The sequence below is a fragment of the Mus pahari genome, chromosome 6 (genome assembly GCF_900095145.1).
Source record: "Mus pahari chromosome 6, PAHARI_EIJ_v1.1, whole genome shotgun sequence".
Taxonomy (NCBI): domain Eukaryota; kingdom Metazoa; phylum Chordata; class Mammalia; order Rodentia; family Muridae; genus Mus; species Mus pahari.
Genome location: NC_034595.1, coordinates 70408286 through 70427616, shown reverse-complemented (window position 1 = coordinate 70427616; position 19331 = coordinate 70408286). Strand labels below are relative to the sequence as shown.

General features: G+C 43.4%; 1 protein-coding gene across 2 annotated transcripts; it reads left to right on the top strand.

The window, feature by feature from the left end:
• Positions 1–2693: 2693 nt before the first annotated feature.
• On the top strand, positions 2694–18826 carry Ybx1 (Y-box binding protein 1). Of its 2 annotated transcripts, XM_021199869.2 has the most exons (8): positions 2694–3000; positions 3401–3464; positions 11723–11756; positions 14063–14152; positions 14488–14790; positions 15277–15359; positions 17633–17898; positions 18438–18826. In XM_021199869.2, the coding sequence occupies exons 1-7, from the start codon at positions 2841–2843 to the stop codon at positions 17865–17867; spliced, it is 969 nt and encodes a 322-aa protein (XP_021055528.1). In that variant the 5' UTR covers positions 2694–2840; the 3' UTR covers positions 17868–17898; positions 18438–18826. The 2 variants fall into 2 exon arrangements, with proteins under 2 accessions (XP_021055528.1, XP_029395658.1); XM_029539798.1 differs by lacking the exon at positions 14063–14152.
• The last annotated feature ends 505 nt before the right edge of the window (positions 18827–19331 follow it).

The following is a 19331-nucleotide window of genomic DNA, read 5'->3' as shown; positions in this document are numbered from 1 at the left end:
AGGACATGCTGAGGAAGGATGCACGAACCCATCCTGCCTCATGCTCTGGTACCCATCTCCTCTCTGCACATTGCTGCCCAAGCTTTTTCACCTGGAATACTGCCCAGATTGCCCTGTGGCCACAAGCACTTCTTTGATTCATTTTTCACACTGTGTAATTAAATAGATGATTAACTTCAACCCTTGGCACCACAGAAACAAAACAAGAATATATTAAAATGTTACACTACTTGACGTGGTAGTACACATCTTTACATTCCCCAGCATTTGAGAAACAGAGGCTAGAAAAATCTCTGTGCGCCGGGCGTGGTGGCGCACGCCTTTAATCCCAGCACTTGGGAGGCAGAGGTAGGTGGATTTCTGAGTTGGAGGCCAGCCTGTCTACAGAGTGAGTTCCAGGACAGCCAAGGCTATACAGAGAAACCCTGTCTAAAAAAAAAGAAAAGAAAAGAAAGAAAAGAAAATCTCTGTGCATTCCAGGCATAGGGAGACCCTGTCTCAAAAACAAGCCACCAAACCAAGCCAAACCAAATCAACCAACCAAAAACCATTCTGTTAGGCACTAGATGCTCAAGGGAAGGTCAGGCATCACTAAGGTACATTCCTGTATGGCTGCTACCAAGGACAGGACCATGGGTATCAGGCCGCCTGAGATTCCAAGTGAGACTGTCTCAAAAGGTGGTAGAGGGGAGAATGTTACAAAAGGAATTTACAGAATGGTGGGAAGGATTTATAATCCATAGTAACAGCTTAAAAAAAAAAAAAAAAAAAGAGTCCCTGTTGGGTTGACCAATGGATGAGTGGGTGAGAAGGTGCATTTGGAGAAGTCATACCACAGTAAGGAATTGACTGGAATGTAATGGCAGTCACTAGAGAGTTCCAGTGTTTTCAAAAGAACTTTGGCTGTTTGGGGACTATAGAGAGGAGAAGGGCTGAGTGTGGCAGTACATGCCTTTAATCTTTTAATGGCTTGAATTATGCTGGAGAGTTTTAGTCCAACCTGGGCTACACAGGAAGACCGTCTCAAAACAAAAAAAGAAAAGAAAAAAAAAAAAGAACTGTAATGTTGTAAGTACAACTTAATGAAGACGACCTTGTGACAAGCAAAAGCTACATCACATTTCTAAGTCAACTCTGTGAGTAAATTCAGAGCCAGTGACAGTACTCCTACAGGTGCTTGATACTGACACCAGGAAGGAAGAAGGCCTGAGTTCCATGCCTGGGGCTATGAGTTGTCTTAATTCCACACCAGTGCACATGATTTCCATATTATTTAGCCCTTATAAAGATCTTTGCTGGTTCTGCTCTAAGCAATGGCAATCACCAAAAGTAATAGTGGAAAAGCCTGAATGGCTTCACGATCATATTTTTCAGAACTGACTGAGGAAGGCCTCTAACAAGTGGAGTGGCAGGGCCAAGGATTACTGCATTAGCTTTCTTTTTTGTATTTCTAGTTCATGTATTTATTTACTGGGAGCTAGAAGTCTGCCACAGTGCTCATGGGGAGGCCAAGCTACAACTTCCAGGAAGGGGGTCTCTTTCTCTTTCCACTACGTGGAGCTGAAGGAAAGAACTCAGGTTCGGTCAAGTGCCTTTCTTTACACATGGAGCCATCTCAGGTCCCCTTAATTGTTTCCCCAACTCGCATCCCTTCTCTCTCTGCAGCCCATTCTCCAAGCAGCAGCCTTTTCTTTAGTGATGTTACTCCTTACACCTCTAAAGCTACACTGCTCACCGGTGATCGCGGGATGAATGAATCTCAGGTTAAAAACACCTCTGCCCACCTCTAAATCCTACTTCGATTGGATTCCTTTATTTGCAGTCTCCGTGAGGCCCTATTTTTTTCTAGGCCTTTGCACAAACCTACCTTTGCCTGAAATGTCACCACCCAACTCTTCCGGTTCCCACTCCCCAAACGCTGTGCTCACCCAACCAAGAAGTGTTGGGCGTCTAAAATTCCTCCATCAGGAAGCAGAAACTAACTGGCAAACTACTTCAATCCCCAGTCAATAGTAGATGTGTAATAAAGAATGAATGAAGGTAGGCGGAGGGCTTCAGAAGAGAAGGCAGCGTGTGTTTTACAGTGCATAAAAACAAGGATAGCAATCCTTGTCTACAGTGCTTAGTTTATAAAGACAAAAAAACTAACATCTAATAAATGTGAGGCGAAATTAAATCTGATTTGTGGCCAGTATGAAATTCATTCCTCGGACGCCCGGGGGAAACGATCACCCCCGCCCTGAACACGCTGAGTCGTGGCAGCTCCAGCGCCTGCGTGGTCCCTCCAAGGTGACTGGATTACCAAAAGTCTGACCCATTAAGGAGGCCCCGGCGTACACCCAGCCGTGGGAAGGAGCCCCTTCTAGAAGGCCGGAGTAGGCCCGGCAGCCACGGCCCACGTGCGCGACGAGCGTAGCCCCGTACGGGAACGTTCCCTCTGCGCGTCCTCCCGGTACTCTATGGTGCTCACGGCCCAGGCTCTCATTCTAGTTCCGGTCTCTATGGCGGCGGAGGCAGGAGAAGCTGTGGGTCGGGCGAATTAGTCGCTAAAGATACCAATGAGAGCGCAGGAGCCGCGGAGCGTGAGCCAATAGGCGCCAGAGACCCGGTCAGGTGGTGAGATGGACAACGACGCAGACCAATGGGAGAGGACGAGGGCGGGTCCATCGCGGGGCTTATCCCGCCCGTCCCGCCATTCTCGCTAGTTCGATCGGTAGCGGGAGCGGAGAGCGGACCCCAGAGAGCCCTGAGAGCCCCACCGCCGCCGCCGGCCTAGTCACCATCACACCCGGGAGGAGCCGCAGCCGTCGCCGCCGGCCCCAGTCACCATCACCGCAACCATGAGCAGCGAGGCCGAGACCCAGCAGCCGCCCGCCGCCCCCGCCGCCGCCCTCAGCGCCGCCGACACCAAGCCCGGCTCCACGGGCAGCGGCGCGGGTAGCGGCGGCCCGGGCGGCCTCACATCGGCGGCGCCCGCCGGCGGGGACAAGAAGGTCATCGGTGAGCGTCAGCAGGGACCGGGGATGGAGCCGCGGGCCGGACCGTTAGGCGACGCGGCCCGAGCCACCGACTACGCGGCCGCCCCTCCCCCCCGAGGCCCGCGGCGCGCGCACACCGGGATCCCGCCGCTGCTCCGGCCGCCGCCGCCCCTCCCCCGCGCCCACCCGCCCCGGGGCCTCGTGCTCGGGGTCCCCGCCCCGCCGCCTACGCAGCCGGAGGAGCGCGGGCTGCTTTCCCGGCCCTCACGTGCTCGCCTCCCGGGCGCACACCCACCTCGGACCCGCGCTACCCGGCGCACCCACGTGTGCGGCGAGGGCGGCGGCCCGGGGCCTGCGGCTGCATCCTGGACCGACTTCCAGGGCCAGCCGGTGATTGGACGTTGTTGTGCTTTGTTTTCCAGCAACGAAGGTTTTGGGAACAGTCAAATGGTTCAATGTAAGGAACGGATACGGTTTCATCAACAGGTGAGATGCCGGTGTGGGAAGCTCGCGTCCGCCTCCTGCATGGGCAGTCTCCATGGGCCAGAGCCACCGCGGGCATGACAGGGTGGGGGATTGGGACCCTGTGTTTCTTGCTTGGGTGACGGGATTAGCGGGTCTGTAGGCTTGCTTTGTGTTGCTTACCGATCTTAAGCTAGCCTCAGAAAGCTTTGGCACAAAGCAGGTCAAGGCAGGCGCGTCGCGTGAGCCATGCCTGAACAGTTAGCTTGCATCAAACTGAGGCAACTCCAGGCTAAGCACGCTTTTAACCTTGACATCCTTTTCTGCTTTGAAATTGCTATGTAAGAATGTGACCCGCTAATTAACATACAGGTGATCTTTCACCTTGTTAACCTCTCGGGGAACGTGATTTGACATGTCAATTGCCTGAGATGCTATCTGTACTGTAAGGTTACGTTGCCTTTGTTTAGACTACTCAAATATTCAGTCCATTTAGTACCTCGGGCACATTGCCTATAGACCTTTAGCCAAAGAGGGCTCTTACTTGTCCAAACGACTAGTAATGTATCTGAAAGGAAGTGGTTCTTCCTCATTTTTTATTTCTCCTACTTCCTTGTCAGGGAATCATGCTGATCAAATCAATTTTGTTATAGCTTGCTGGAGTGGCCATAAGTCCTTGGGAACTTGGCCTTGACTGTATTTGGCTTAGAGTTGTAAACTATACCTTCATAGATCCCGAGAAGGGTTTGTAGACGGCGGTGGTAAGTGCAGGCTCCCTTGTGAGCCCGGCATCTTTTTCAAGATGGCTGCCAAGGCTAGTGCAGTTGCATGGGTGTAGAGCACCGCGAGTGCCAGCAGCAGTCCTGGCCGTACAGCTGTGGTACTTGGCGCCATTTCAGCATTTTCTCTTACATGCTCGCTTAGAAGGCGTTAAATAAGTAGATGGTGAGAAGAGCGCCGCAGAGTGACACAGTGCTTGTGAATGGGCAGCTATAGGCTTTTAAAATAACGGAGTGATGAAAAACATTCGCTGATGAACCACACACAGTCGTGGAAACACTCAAGCAAAAGCGATTACAATCACTTAATGGGCTGTTCTCTACAGTTGCAATTAGAGGGAAACATTTTGTTTTTCCAGACTAGGATCTCTCCTGTCATGGGCAGTTTGCCTTTCTGACCAGCGCTATGGTTTGCATGTCTCCCCCCTCCCCTCCCCCCCTTACTATTGAGCAAAGAAAAAAAATGTAACGCTTTGGTGCTTGTGTGGTTGATTTCCTGGTGGCTTTTAAAGTGGTCGTCATTCCTGGTTTGGTTGAAATGATTGTGCTGAAGGTCCCAGGTGATGCTGAGAATAATCTGCTCTCACCCTCCGAAGGACAATTTTAACCCTCAGCCCATTCTAGCTAGCTAGCCCTCCTTATCAGCCCTTCCAGTTAGGTAAATTGTGGGTTTTGTATGTGCTTAATACATTTTAGTATTTGTCTGGGCTTGTCACATTTTTTTTGAAGCAGTGTCTATCTAAGATAAGTATACTTCAGTTGTTTTATATTGTACATTATGTAGGTTACAATCACTGACCATGTCCTTAATATCAACTTAGTTGATCATCCTTCCTGACAAGTTAAATGTAATTGGCTTTTGATGACTCTTTGTTAGGCTGCCTTAACCTCAATTACTATTTAACTGGTGAAAATGTGCTTTGTTTCTAAGCAGGCCATTATGTTAATGCTGTGGTTTTTAAATGAGATACACTGCAAATTCTGGTTCCCATGAACTAAAGGTTTGTCCTAGTTTGGAAACAACTTGACTCCAGAGGTGGTCATCCTGTGTAAAATGGGAGCTAGAGTATTACAATGCACTGAATTCTGGATTTATAAATTTTAGGTTCTTTAGCTATTTTATAAACTACATGGAAGATTTCATTTTTTTTCTGCCTTTAGAGAGAGGTTTGTTGAATGTTGAATTCTTACAACTTGGTCAGAATTCTTTGTCCTAAGGCTTTTATTTTCAAATGCTGGTTTTATTGTAAATTTTCCAAATAAAGGGACTGTGAATTTAACTCCTTTGACTTTGGTATAGAGCGTCTAGTGTTCCTAAAGCCCTGGGTTTGAGCCATAGCCCTGCATTAAGAAAGCATAGTGATGCATGCGTGTAATCCTGGGAGTCCTGCTCTGCTACTTGAGTGAGTTGAAGGACAGCCTGGGTTACATAGTGAGACCCTGCCCTCACCACCTTGAAAAAGGTAAATGCCTGGGGTGGTGGCACATGCCTTTAATCCCTGCACTCAAGGACAGCCGAGGCTCCGCAGAGAGACCCTGTTTCAAAAAAACGAACAAAAAAAGAATCAGGCATTATAATCTAGGAATTGAAAAAAATCATTTATCACTTTGTATACTGTGTTGAGGGAAAAAAGCATGTAACTTAACCTATTTGCATCCCTTCTGCAAATAACTTTTAGTTTATTAGATGTAGAGAATGAATGGTTCTTAATCCTGAAACACTTGATAGGAGAAGAGCATGAATCAAGAACATTTTTTCAATGGGATGTGTGTGTCTTTTGGAATTGTGGCTCGGTGATAGGATTAGGCATTCAGAACACCACAGAAGTTCCGCTTGTCATCTCAGCCTTTACATAGAAATCCTTCCTTTTATCTTTTTTCTTTGAACCAGTCTGTTGTTTTTTGTTTTTTATCTTTTTTCTTTTTGGTTTTTCCAGACAAGGTTTCTCTGTATAGCCCTGGCTGTCCCGGAACTCACTTTGTAGACCAGGCTGGCCTCGAACTCAGAAATCCGCCTGCCTCTGCCTCCCGAGTGCTGGGATTAAAGGCGTGCACCACCACGCCCGGCTGAACCAGTCTGTTACTTAAAAAGGTTACATGCATGTTTGTGTGCGAGGGCCTATCTCTGTTACAAGCACTTGTGTGTAGGTCAGAAGACAGACTGCATCTGAATTTTACATGTTTTCTGGGGGCTTGGGCTCTTGGCAGGCTTGCACTGGAAGCATTTTCTCCAAGTGAAGCCATCTTTCCTGGCCTATGTGCATAGCATAGACCTTTTCACCCATGGTCTAAAGTAAAAGTTTAGCTTTATGTCTTTAAAACTTAATGCTATCAGTGTTAGTCTTCCTTTGGGGGCCCTCCCTTTCACTACTTAACTAGTTACTGCAAATTAACAAAGGTGTGAATAGTATTTATTCAGGGTTTGTTAAGTGATTAAGATTTTAAAACCTTGGAGTCTTAAGTACAGTTCCATGGAAACACAACTTTGAGTGATTTGTCCTAAAACAGGAAGTAGTAGGAGCAGGATTTGAACTTAATATTCTGGAGTATTTGTTCAACAACTGTTGTGTTGTACTCTGAAAATAGATCCTAGTCATTTTCATTTTGGAGCTTGTCCACACTGTTAGATAATTTCTTAGGGTGACTGACTGTTCTTAGCTATTTAAAGACTTTGTACTTGGCCTACACTGGAGTCTTTGTTTCCTGACACTAGTCCTCAGGTGTGACAGGTTGGCTACCTTTTATTGTATTCCAAAAGGCCGGGAGTTGCCATGAATTCTGGTTTAGTGTGCAAGTCAGTCAGCTTTGCAAAATGAGCACTTGTTTACTGTCCTATACTAAGATTGAAATGCAGTTGAGGAATTAAAGGAGAAAATACTGGACCTCTTCCTCTGACTTTTTGAGTTTCGAGGTAATAAGGAAATGATTCTTTTCAGGGAGTCGGTGAGATTATAAATGTATGCCACCAGACCTAGTGGTGTCACCTTGGTTGGATGATTTTTTTTTTTTGAACACTTATTTACTTTGCATTGTAGCTGTCTTCAGAACAGGGCATTAGACTCTATTACAGATGGTTATGATGAGCTACCATGTGGTTGCTGGGATTTGAACTCAGGACCTCTGGAAGAGCAGTCAGTGCTCTTAAATCACTGAGCCATCTCCAGCCCCTTGGTTGTTTGGGTTTTGGTTTTTGAGACAGGGTTTTTCTGTGTTTTACTGCTTAGCTGAAGTTCCACTCTGGTCTTGATTTTCATAGACTTTAGTCACCAACAGGACCAAAGGTGGCACATTAAAAACATTATACAAGAAAGCGCACTTGGGATCGGCCATGAAGACCAACCCCTTAGAAGGTGCTGCAAGTGCAAAAGCAATTCTGCTGGGTCCAGTTTATCAAGAGCAGCAAGAAAAGGACAGCTTTTGCCCAGTGATTGTTGGTTTGGACCAAAGGATGATGCAGTGGTGGCATTCCTAGAGTCTAGTTTAAGTGGCTAATGCATCTCTCTTGCCCCTGTGGAAAAGCAAGATCAGAAGCATAGTTATCATAGCAATACATTTTTTTTTGTTTGTTTTTCTAGACAGGGTTGCTCTGTGTAGCCCAGGCTGTCCTGGAACTCACTCTGTAGACCAGGCTGGCCTCGAACTCAGAAATCTGCCTGCCTCTGCCTCCCAAGCAATACATTTTTAAATTCCAAAAAAATTTAGCTGAGTCTATATTGTAATACTGACAAAGCTTAAAGTACTTTGTTACAGTGTCCTTGATAAAAATGAACTTTTGTAGATTGGAAAGGTTTTGACCAAAATCTCTTGGGCTTTGGTCATTCTATTTCTATCTCAGAAGTCTCTTAAGATGTATCTACTAAAATTGGTGTTGTACAAGAAGACCTGAGGACTCCTTGACTGTGTAAGGGACTTGCAAGAAGTTAACCGAATGCTGGGGCTCTTGGCTTGCACACAAGACAAGCTACCTGCCATAACTAACTGTCCGTTTTAAGATGACTGAAGTCAACTTACTCAGATTCTAACTTGGAACCGAATCCTCAAGTTGTGCTTCTTTCCCTCTTTTTGCCAGGTAGAATAATTTTTTCTTAAAATGTTGTAGAAAGAGCAGTGGGTACATCAGCCCTGTGTTCCTTATACTGAGACTCTAGCTGGAATTAGATGTCCTTCAGGCTTTTGTCTGAACCCTTAGTCATGAGAAATAAGTCTGCCTAGAAAACAAGTAAGGGATTAAGTGGGATTTGTGATTTTAGGGTAAGCTTCAAGGCTTGGAATTGTAGTTTTAATAAGATGTGGAGTAATTTGTTGAGAATAATCTTAAACTGAAGTAGGTACTATTTAAGGCAGTAATGTGTATGTAAAAAAGCACTTCATAGGTTATTTGTTTGTCAGTTCCTGGTACCACCATGGATGGTTTGCTTTTAACTTTAAGAGTTTCGTTGGTATGCCAGGTGTGGTGGCGCAAGGCTTTAATCCCAGCACTTGGGAGGCAGAGGCAGGCAGATTTCTGAGTACAGAGAAAACCCTGTCTTGAAAATACAAAAAAAAAAAAAGCCTCATTGGAAATTGTAGGGAGCTAGAGTTTGAGTGATAGGCATCCAAGAAAAGTTTTTAGAGGTTTAATAGAACACTAAGCATATTTGCTTAGTATGTGGCATAGGTAGTAATAAAAGGGGGAAGCTGCATTCAGTGCTGTGACAGAACAAATTGCCACAGGTTGTATTTCAGTTCAGTGCCTGGTGAAGATGGTAGGGATTAATGATGCCCCTTTTGACCAAATTGTGAGGATTAAATGGTGTGTAGAAAACACCTAGTACAATGTTTACAACTTGATCTGTGTGTGTGCATCACATGTTTGCCCAACTACTGAGCCATCTCTGCAATTCCAAGTGTTCCCTCTGTCCTTTCAGTAGTTGATTGAGTGTGTTCAAACCAGTGCTGTTTTTGCTGGGGTGAAATTGTATCTTAGGAACTGTCGGGTTTTCTTCCTGATCTGCATGTATATGCTTTGTAAGTAGGCTGGTCTAGTTGCTCCCAATAATGGCTGCTTGTGTGGGTTTTCATTGTTCTCTATCTACAAAATAAAGTATTTCTTCGGAAATAATGTTGTTTTACTGCCAGCATTATCCTATTTTTAAAGCTAGATACATGATCCAGCAGCAGTAGTTTATTGTGAGTAAAAAATACCCTCCATGGAACAGTGGATTTGAAGCATACTCAATGGGTGTTTGTTTTTCTTTCTTTTTTTTTTTTTTTTTTAGGTTTTTCGAGACAGGGTTTCTCTGTGTAGCCCTGGCTGTCCTGGAACTCACTTTGTAGACCAGGCTGGCCTTGAACTCAGAAATCTGCCTGCCTCTGCATCCCAAGTGCTGGGATTAAAGGCATGTGCCACCACGCCTGGCACGTGTTTGTTTATTTTGATTCAGAGTTCCTCTGTGTATGTGTGTGTGTGTATCCCTTACTGAGTGAGTGTCCTAGAACTCTGGTCTTGGCTGACTGCAAATTCAGAGATCTGCCTATCTCTGGGTTGTTCCATTATTTTACTGCATACTTATTGGGAGATTGGGAAGTCAGAGGACCACTTGCAGGAGTTAGCCCTTTGTGGGTTCCAGGAATCCAATTCACATGGTCAGGCTTGTCAAGAAAGCAACTTCACTTGCTGAACCATCTTACTGGCCCCATCATTTTAAATAACATCAAGTTAGCAAATATGGATAACATGGTACAAGCCTTTAATCCCAGCACTTGAGATCTCTAGGTTTGGCTTAGGTCTGCCTGGTCTGCATATTGAGATTATCTGTTCAAACATACACAAACAGCAATAACTAGCTGTTTTAATTAGGTTTAAAAAATTGGTATTCGCATACTAAGTTTACTTAGTATAAAAACCTAGTAGGCTAGTGATTCTTGGGAAGGGAGTGTTTGCGATGATGTTTGTGTATAAACCCTGTCTGTTCTGGAACTCTCCGGTATCCACCTGGCTCTGCCTCTCCCCGCCACTGTGCCCAGCCGGGATCCTGAACTTTTAGGTATCATCCAGAAAGTCTGGCCCCACTTCTACCCTGTTAATTCTACCCTTCACCTCGGCCAGTATTTGTTGTGCTTTAGAGACCTGGGTTTGAAGTAGTCATTTGCCGGAACAAATGAAAGTAGTGCTGTTCTTAATCCCATCCTTGAGGCACCCTGTGGAATTGCAGATGGGTAGACATCATGACCAACTGTTGATTTGTGTGGATTTTTGTTGTTTTTTTAATGAAGATTCGCAATTGTTCATTTGGTTCCAGCAAATCAATTATGTTGTGATAATGTATCTATTACTTTGTGATCAAAGTTGAAGTAATTTTGTATGAATTCTTTGCATGCTTTGCTTATTAGCAGTATGCCATTAGTGTCTTTGGTCTTTAAAATATTAAAACTAATACTGAGACATTTCTCTGGCTTACCAATAGTGACGAAGGTGAAGTGGATCACTAAAGGAAAGGAAGTCTTTTTCCAGTGCTTCTGGTTCCTAATGAATCCTCGCTTCCAGTTTCCAATTAGTTTCTTCCATTTTTGTCCCAAGAAAGACAGCCTAAATGTCTTCATTGGGTGGCCCCTTCAGTCTAAGTCTTGGTCAGTTCGTGTCTGAACTTTGAACTTTGACCTGATTATTCAGGTCAAAGCTTATTCGGATGGTCCTTAAAATTAACCACTATTCAATACATTTTCTCACACCACATTCTTCTAATGAAAGACTTGGTCTGTTTTCCTGGTAACCCCCTGTAAATAATCCCAGCCAATAATGTGGAAGCTGAGGCAGAGTTCAAAAGCTCAAGATCAGTCTGGACTTGAAACTATCAAAAAATATGGAGTTTTGCTGATACTTGACAAATTTTACTTGCCTAAGGATTGTGAAGTCTCTGGGAAGTTAAAGAGAGTATATGTGCTGTTAGAAATAGTGTTAGGCACACAAGTGAGGGCTACATAGCTTACATTGTTCTATTGCATTTTCTGGAGGTTAGAAATGGTAAGGAGGAAGTGGAAATGACTCTACTGTTAGTAATGCTGGCTGTAGATAAAGGTGTGCTAGATTATTGTTAATGTTTAATAGGGCAAGGACTGGGAGAAGCGTTGCTTATCGACTTCCATACTTGAATTATGGCTCATTTTTTACATTGCCTTAGACTTGTTTCCTTATCTTACAGGTAGTGAGTGGGCTTATCACTGTAACAGTTTACATGAAGCAGAATTCATATAGCTTGTTTTTTCACTGTGTCCCTTTTTCCTTCTTTCCTTCCTTCCTTCCTTCCTTCCTTCTTTTCCTGGCTTACCTACTGAAGATGTGAAATTTTGTTTCCAATGTTCCTAATGTCACCTGTCAAAAGTCAAAAATTACTTTCCACTTAATCATAGACAGCTAGGAACTGGGAGGAAATTGGGGGTGTCCATTGGCCTTTTTGTTTTTAATCAGTCTTGTGAAGTGACACTTGCATTCCCTTTCTTTACTTGTTCTCTTCTGTCTTACAGGAATGACACCAAGGAAGACGTATTTGTACACCAGGTGAGTGCTTATATAGATTCTCTACACTTCTGGCTCAAAGCTTATGAGAAGAAATGGGTGGCTGTGTTCTCAGCTTTGCTAAAGGTTAAGTCCAAGGGTGAGCTAATTTTGTTCTGACTCTAAGAGAGTAGTACCATGGTTAAAGTGTAGAGTGAAGCATTGTGTTGGAGAGAGCCCACTTAATTTTAAATAAAATGTTGAATCTGTTCAACTGATGGTACTCAGTTTTCATACCTTGTTTAGACAATACCCACCATGAGTTTAAACCTGAATAGTGTTTCTGTCAATACACAGAACATTGGCAAGACACTTGCAGGTGCTGTAGAGTCAGGTCTGCCTTACTAAGGGTGAATCTTTATGGAATAGAGCTATAAAACAGTTTGTTGTAAAACGAAATAGGAGGCCAGCATCATGTAATTGGCAGGTGTCATTTGTCCTAAAGCATTTTAAATGCTTTCTGGTTTTATCTTTAAAATTGACTAGAAATTTAGATTCTCACTAGTGATTTAGTATTCAGTGAAAAACATTGCAGCCAGGTTGTGATTGGTCAATAAATAACTTTAATTGGCTGCCAGTACTTTTGGTGGGGAAAACTTAAAAACTTAGCTGAGCAGAAACTGCATCCTGAGTAGAAGAGTGACTGGACATATTGAAAAATTGAGAATTATGTTAAAGTAAGATGCTGCTGCCACACGAGTGCTCCACTGTGCCCGGCAGCTTGTCTTCACATCATGGAGTGGGTTAGAAAAGACATCAGTGCCTGATCAACTTTACTGGGACTGTGAGTGTCCACTTACATTGAAAGTTACTGTAAATTTTAACCACTTTTTTTTTTTTTTTTTTTTTTTTAGTGATAGAGATTAAAAGGCCTAGATTGAGAATCTGTACTCCCCAGTATTCAGATAGCTAAGAACTTGGGTGGCGGCAGCATCCTTCCTTCTTAGGAGAAGTTAACAGGATAGTTAGCATTTTGTAGCTCTAGAAATGAGATTCAGAGGGGAGTCCCTGTATGCATTCTAGTATATTTAAAACCCTATGGAATATAAGTATGCAATCATTTAAATTCTAGATGTAAATTAACTGCTCATCTTTAAGAGATGAATGTCCTTGTTGGTAAGGTAACTTTTACCTTTCTGAAAATAATAAGCAGACTTGAACAGACAAGCAACAAGGTTTATTAGTCTTCCTGCCACTAGCAACTATGAAAGGTTAGAAGGGGCTAAAGATGAATACTAAATGTTTGGGGATTTTAATGCATGCTTCTGCTATCCCCTATGACTGCAAATAATTTGAGAGTTGGCTGCATATAGAAGGTATGAAGCCATGGCAGTTCGGATGACAGATGAGATCGATTATTTGACTCAACTCACCCAGTCGCATTATCCCACAGTGTCACCAATATGCTTTCCTACTTATTTTGCAAGTGGTTTCAACATGGAGTTGTTCTTAGGACTTGGATGCTCAGGTCGTGGTGGTGTATCAAGTAGACTGCAGTTCTGGGCACCGGAGCTTAATTGGCCTCAGCTTTGTTGGTTGTCCTGCCTCCTCTGGAATGGAAATGCATGAGTGATCCTGTAATGGATACTGCTGTGATGTGGAATGAACATGGGATTTGGAGTCCCAAGACCTGGATTTAGAAAAGTTCCCCTGCTACTTAATAGCTGTGTGACCTTGGGCACTTCATAATTTTTTAAAGCCCTATAATGTAAGATTTAACTGTTTTCTGGGGAGGTAATAACCAACAGAGAGAACTACAAAGAGTGGTATAGATACATGTGAAACGCATTTCCATGGAAGTGCTCATTATAGACAGGCTGGAAGGGATTTTGGTTGACATTTGTAATTGAGTTTGATATAGTCAAGGGCCAAGAGTTGTTAATGGTCAGAGTTGAAGCATGTCAAACTAAACTCGCCTGTCATCTAAACTGGCCGTGTGTTGGGCTAGCTTCTGCTATTAAGTGCAGTCTTTGGGGGATAGATGGAGGCCTCATTTTGTTCCAGGCTTCATATGTGATGCTTTTCCTAATAGCACCTTATTTACACATTGTTGTGTCTGTCTTGAGTATTAAATTAATTTAGTTTTGTAAATCGTGGTAAAATGCTGGGGCCTTGTAAGATTGGAGTCTTTTGGTTGAGGTTGGGGGTATCACTGGTCCCTGCTTTCCTAAATTATTGACAGTTTGGTCTTATGTAAAGCAAATATTAAGTGTATATCCAAGGTAAAAATGTTGTTGACGCTGGTACATTTAAAATGAAAAAGCACATTCTTCTCCCCTGTTAATCTATTTTTGGAATGATGTTACTAGACTGCCATAAAGAAGAATAACCCCAGGAAGTACCTTCGCAGTGTAGGAGATGGAGAGACTGTGGAGTTTGATGTTGTTGAAGGAGAAAAGGTGAGGATGCTTTTTGTGTAAAGGTTTGACTTCGGTATGGAAATCATGTGGAGATGTCATCCGTTAGGATGGTGGCTCTAATAGTTGGATGATGTGTTCTGGTGACCACATGAACACAGGTGCATCAAGCCTAATGTGCTGGCTGCAGTCAGAGAGCAGTCTCTTCAGAACAGTGAGGAGCTGATGATGTAGTCATTCCTATGCACCCTTTGCCCATGCACACAACCTCCACTTTGTTTTCTCTTGGGTTTGGTTTTTCCCCTCCCCGTATTTTGTGAAATTTATTGAATATTTGTATTTCCTTTGTTATTGTCAATAAATAATGACTTTTTTAGGGTGCGGAGGCAGCAAATGTTACAGGCCCTGGTGGAGTTCCAGTTCAAGGCAGTAAATACGCAGCAGACCGTAACCATTATAGACGCTATCCACGTCGTAGGGGTCCTCCACGCAATTACCAGCAAAATTACCAGAATAGTGAGAGTGGGGAAAAGAACGAGGGATCGGAAAGTGCTCCTGAAGGCCAGGCCCAACAACGCCGGCCATATCGCAGGCGAAGGTTCCCACCTTACTACATGCGGAGACCCTATGCGCGTCGACCACAGTATTCCAACCCCCCTGTGCAAGGAGAAGTGATGGAGGTAAGTGCCAAAAAGTGAAGAGGACTGATACTGAATGTAACAAGAATTTTGTGTGCTTGTCCTGGGAATTGAACCTAGCCATAAGGGTGCTAGGGCTGAGTGATCAGCAACCCTCCAGGCTCCTTGTTAGAACTTTTGAGAAAGACAGTGTCTTGACTGTCTCCTGGAAATTTTCTCTAAAATTGCCCTGTTAGCCACAGAATGTGCTTTTGAGCCTCCAGGCTTCTAATAATTATGGTATAACCATAATTATTAGATGTCTTGTGCTCAATTGGAGTTTAGCTGGGCGGCAGTGGTGGTGTGTGTCCCAACACTCTAGGCAGAGGCAGGTGGCACTCCTGACTTGAGGCCAGCCTGGGCTGCATATGTGAAGTGCCAGGACAGCTAGAGGCTATGTCGAAAGACCCTATCTCAAAACAAGTTTCAATTTGCCCGTTTGGGATTTTGTTGTTGATCAAATAGACTTTAATTTCTGATGTCTTCCAGGGTGCTGACAACCAGGGTGCAGGAGAGCAAGGTAGACCAGTGAGACAGAATGTGTATCGGGGTTACAGACCACGATTCCGAAGGTACGGTCCATCATAACCTGTGTGTTAGGTTCTTCAGCCAGGTGGTATGCCTCTCCAGCATCGTGCCTCTCAGTCTTTCGTGAGTTAATACTTCACATTCTCTTCTTTTTTTTCGGAGCTGAGGACCGAGCCCGGGGCCTTGCTAGTGTAGTAGGCAAGTGCTCTGCCACTGAGCTAAATCCCTACCCAGACACACTCTTTCTTGAAGTGAGCAGTCTTTGAGATGTAGTATTTGCATTTTTGCACTGCTTTAAAATAGCTTGTATAGTTAAAGCTTTCTCTGTTTTTCTTTATTTCTTATACAAGAGTGTAGAATTGCAAATTTTTATTCTTGAAAAGGTAATAGTAGTTCAAACAGTATCTAAAGCATGCTTAGGAGAAAAGAAAGGTTAAGTTGATCTTACTGGGAGGTATCTACTACCTGTCACAGCATACATGAGTGGATCTGAGCCCAGGTGGGACCTGTCTACCTATTCAAGTATAGAAAGTACTGACTAGTTGGTATTTTAGGTAAGAGGAACTGCTGGGGTAATGGAGGGAAAGCTTCTGGTGCACTGGTTGTCTTCATGGTTCAAGCTTCAGAGGTTAAACCCCGTGAGAGTAAATGGCTATGTGTGCTTGTACACATGGAGACTAGTAAGTGGCTAGCTAGTTTTTCCATCCCACCCCACCCAGAATTTGGGATTGAATCCTATGTCCACTTGTCTGGTGAGTACCCTCCTGACCCTGACCCTCCCGCCCCCAATTATGTGTGTGTGGTGTGTTTGTGTCAACATTTGTGATCTTTTAATCTTGCTTTTTTTTTAAAAAAAAAAAAAAAAAAGAGAAAAAGAAGGGAGAATGAGAATATTTAAGTTGCCTGAGCTGCCTGCCTCAAACTACCAGCCTTCCTGCCTGGCCTCATGAGTAGCTAATCGCAGGCCTTTACCATGGCACCCAGTGTGACCAGTGCCTGTGAGCATATTATTTGCTCTGCGTTGGCTTGATTTTCTTTTTGAGGCAGTGTCTCACCTGGTAATTCTGGCTGGCCCAGAACTCGTAGAAATTGCTTGCCGCTGCTGTTGCCTCTTCAGGGCTAGCTTTAAAAGGTGTGCACCCTCGTGCTTACTGCCCCGTGTGTTACTTGTTTGGTTTTGAGATCAAGTTTTTATGCAGCCCCGACTGAAACTCTGTAGGCCAGATTGGCCTCATTCAGATCCAGATCACCTGCCTCTGCTAATGTCCCATGTTTTTAAGGTTCTGAGGGAACTTTTGATGGTTTGCTATAGTTGGTTATATATATTAGATTTATTTTATTTGTGTGTTTTGCTTGCATGTATGTGTTCCTTAGAGGCATCAAATCCCTTGGTACTGATGATGAGAACAGGTGGTTGTGTATGCTGATATCTTGGGCAAATAAATATTTTTTGGTGTTTTTAGTTGTATGTCTGCCTTTTATAAAGATAGATATTGATCCTTTTTGCTTTTATGATTTTTGTTTGTTCCATATATGTATTATTGTTTGCCTGCGTGTGTCTAGTGCCCATGGAAGTCAGAAGACCTTGTGTATCCCCAGAAACTGGAGTTAGGGTTGATTGTGAGCCACCATGTGGGTGCTAGGAATCAACAAGTGTTCCTAACTATGGAGCAATTTCTCCAGCCCTTGAGGTAGTTTTATGGTAGGTAACACATTGTGCAAGCTTTAACGTTTGCACAAAGTATAGGATTTTCTAACCATGACACAAATTGATCACTTCTCAGTTGATTGCTTGTCAGTTTAACTGTTAACAGTAGTAAATGAAACATGGTGCTACTCATGTATAAGTACATGGTGAGAAAATGCTAATTTTTTGTTCATGAACAAATAGGAAATATTAAGACACGTGGGAAGTATAGCTCCTTTTGATGGAAAGGGTACTGGTGTCGGTAAAAAATTAGGTCAAGGATTTCAGTGTAAGTTAAATGGAAATGAGAGGTTTAAAAGTACAGTAGAAGAATAGTTACTGGCAAGAAAAGTCCAGCCAAAGGGCACCAGCATGGTTCTGTTGCCAAGCATTTCAGCAGCTGATTCAGCTTTATTGACCTTGGTTAATATGAATAAATGAATGAATGAATGAATGAGAATATACTTATACACTTGGCTTTTGAGAGTAACTTACATTTTTGCTAAGTAAGCTGTCTGAAAGACCACTTGAATAAATGGTTGGTGTACCCAGGTACCAAATATTGTGGTGAGGCTAAAGAAAGGAAGAAAGCTGTTACTGTTTTCTGAGATTCTGTAGCATTCATTTCAGGGGCCCTCCTCGCCAAAGACAGCCTAGAGAGGATGGCAATGAAGAGGACAAAGAGAATCAAGGAGATGAGACCCAAGGTCAGCAGCCACCACAACGTCGGTATCGCCGCAACTTCAATTACCGACGCAGACGCCCAGAGAACCCTAAACCACAAGATGGCAAAGAGACAAAAGCAGCCGATCCACCAGCTGAGAATTCGTCCGCTCCCGAGGCTGAGCAGGGCGGGGCTGAGTAAATGCCGGCTTACCATCTCTACCATCATCCGGGTAAGTAGTCACGCTTGGCTTCCACTGCACTGAGCTACAGGGTAAAAAAAAAATGGGCAGTAATAAATTAAAATAAGCCACTTTATTATAGTGTTGTGCACTGTAGCACCAGTTAGACAAATGTACTTTTTTGATTATGAACTGCTTACATTCTGAATCAATGCTGATTTTGGCAGAAAGCTAAGCAAAGTTTTACTTCCTGTGCTCTGAAGACAGTGTTGTGAATTTTAAGGTTTGAAAAGTAACCTTGCCAGGTTTTAATCCCATCTTTAATCCCAACACCCACGCAGAAGGCAGGCAGATTTACTGAGGTCTGTCATGCCTAGTTTAGCTTAATTTGACTTTACTAGCTATAGCTAGTAAGACTTTATTTATTTGCTCTGGTTCTGGGGTTGCCATTTTTCTCAGTGTCCACTTCTCTTGTAAATCTTCCTTTAAGCTAAAGCCAAACAAAGTGGGTAAAATGTGGCTGCTGATTCTGGAGCGTGGTCCACGAGCTAAAGACTTTGGGATGGTAATTAAGAGTTTTTTCTTTGCAGTTTGGTCATCCAACAAGAAGAAATGAATATGAAATTCCAGCAATAAGAAATGAACAAAGATTGGAGCTGAAGACCTTAAGTGCTTGCTTTTTGCCCGCTGACCAGATAAGATTAGAACTATCTGCATTATCTATGCAGCATGGGGTTTTTATTATTTTTACCTAAAGATGTCTCTTTTTGGTAATGACAAACGTGTTTTTTAAGAAAAAAAAAAAAAAAAAGGCCTGGTTTTTCTCAATACACCTTTAACGGTTTTTAAATTGTTTCATATCTGGTCAAGTTGAGATTTTTAAGAACTTCATTTTTAATTTGTAATAAAGTTTACAACTTGATTTTTTCAAAAAAGTCAACAAACTGCAAGCACCTGTTAATAAAGGTCTTAAATAATATTGTCTGTCTACTTTTGTCATAATTCAGTAATCTGCTTTTAGGATAACAGGTAACGCCAGTAAGTGAGCAAAGTCCGTCAGGAGTGCTGTAAGACATCAGCTGTAGACACTTCAGTAGAGAAGGTTTCTTTTGCAGGAAAGTAAAGGGTGGAGAAGTTTTTGCAGGGCTGTGCTGTTCTGAGGCTTCCCTCTAGAGAAGCTCCAGCGTGCACTGGCATTGCACTAAAGAAATGCTGCTGAGTGGGGACTATGGCTGCTGTTTGTCTGCCAAGTCCATCAACGTTTTAAGCCAATTCTTTGTAGAAGAAACTAATAGGAATTGATGAAAGACTTTTTAGCAGTCCTATTAACATAAACATACAGAGACATGTTAGTGTTAGCTCATACCAGCCATGGTGACTGTCAAGAGCATAGTGAACGATATTCCTGGGTATGATTCACAGGTGTGAGTTTATTGATAACAGACAGTATTGGTTAAAATCTAATGTTGATTGTGTATAGGTGT

What these genes read in the sequence shown, in the direction of transcription:
- Ybx1 (XM_021199869.2), top strand. Translation starts at nt 2,841, where the DNA reads ATGAGCAGCGAGGCCGAGACCCAGCAGCCGCCCGCCGCCCCCGCCGCC. An exon ending in GGATACGGTTTCATCAACAG is followed by an intron (nt 3,465 to 11,722) that starts GTGAGATGCCGG and finishes TCTGTCTTACAG; the next exon opens with GAATGACACCAAGGAAGACG. An exon ending in ATGTTGTTGAAGGAGAAAAG is followed by an intron (nt 14,153 to 14,487) that starts GTGAGGATGCTT and finishes TGACTTTTTTAG; the next exon opens with GGTGCGGAGGCAGCAAATGT.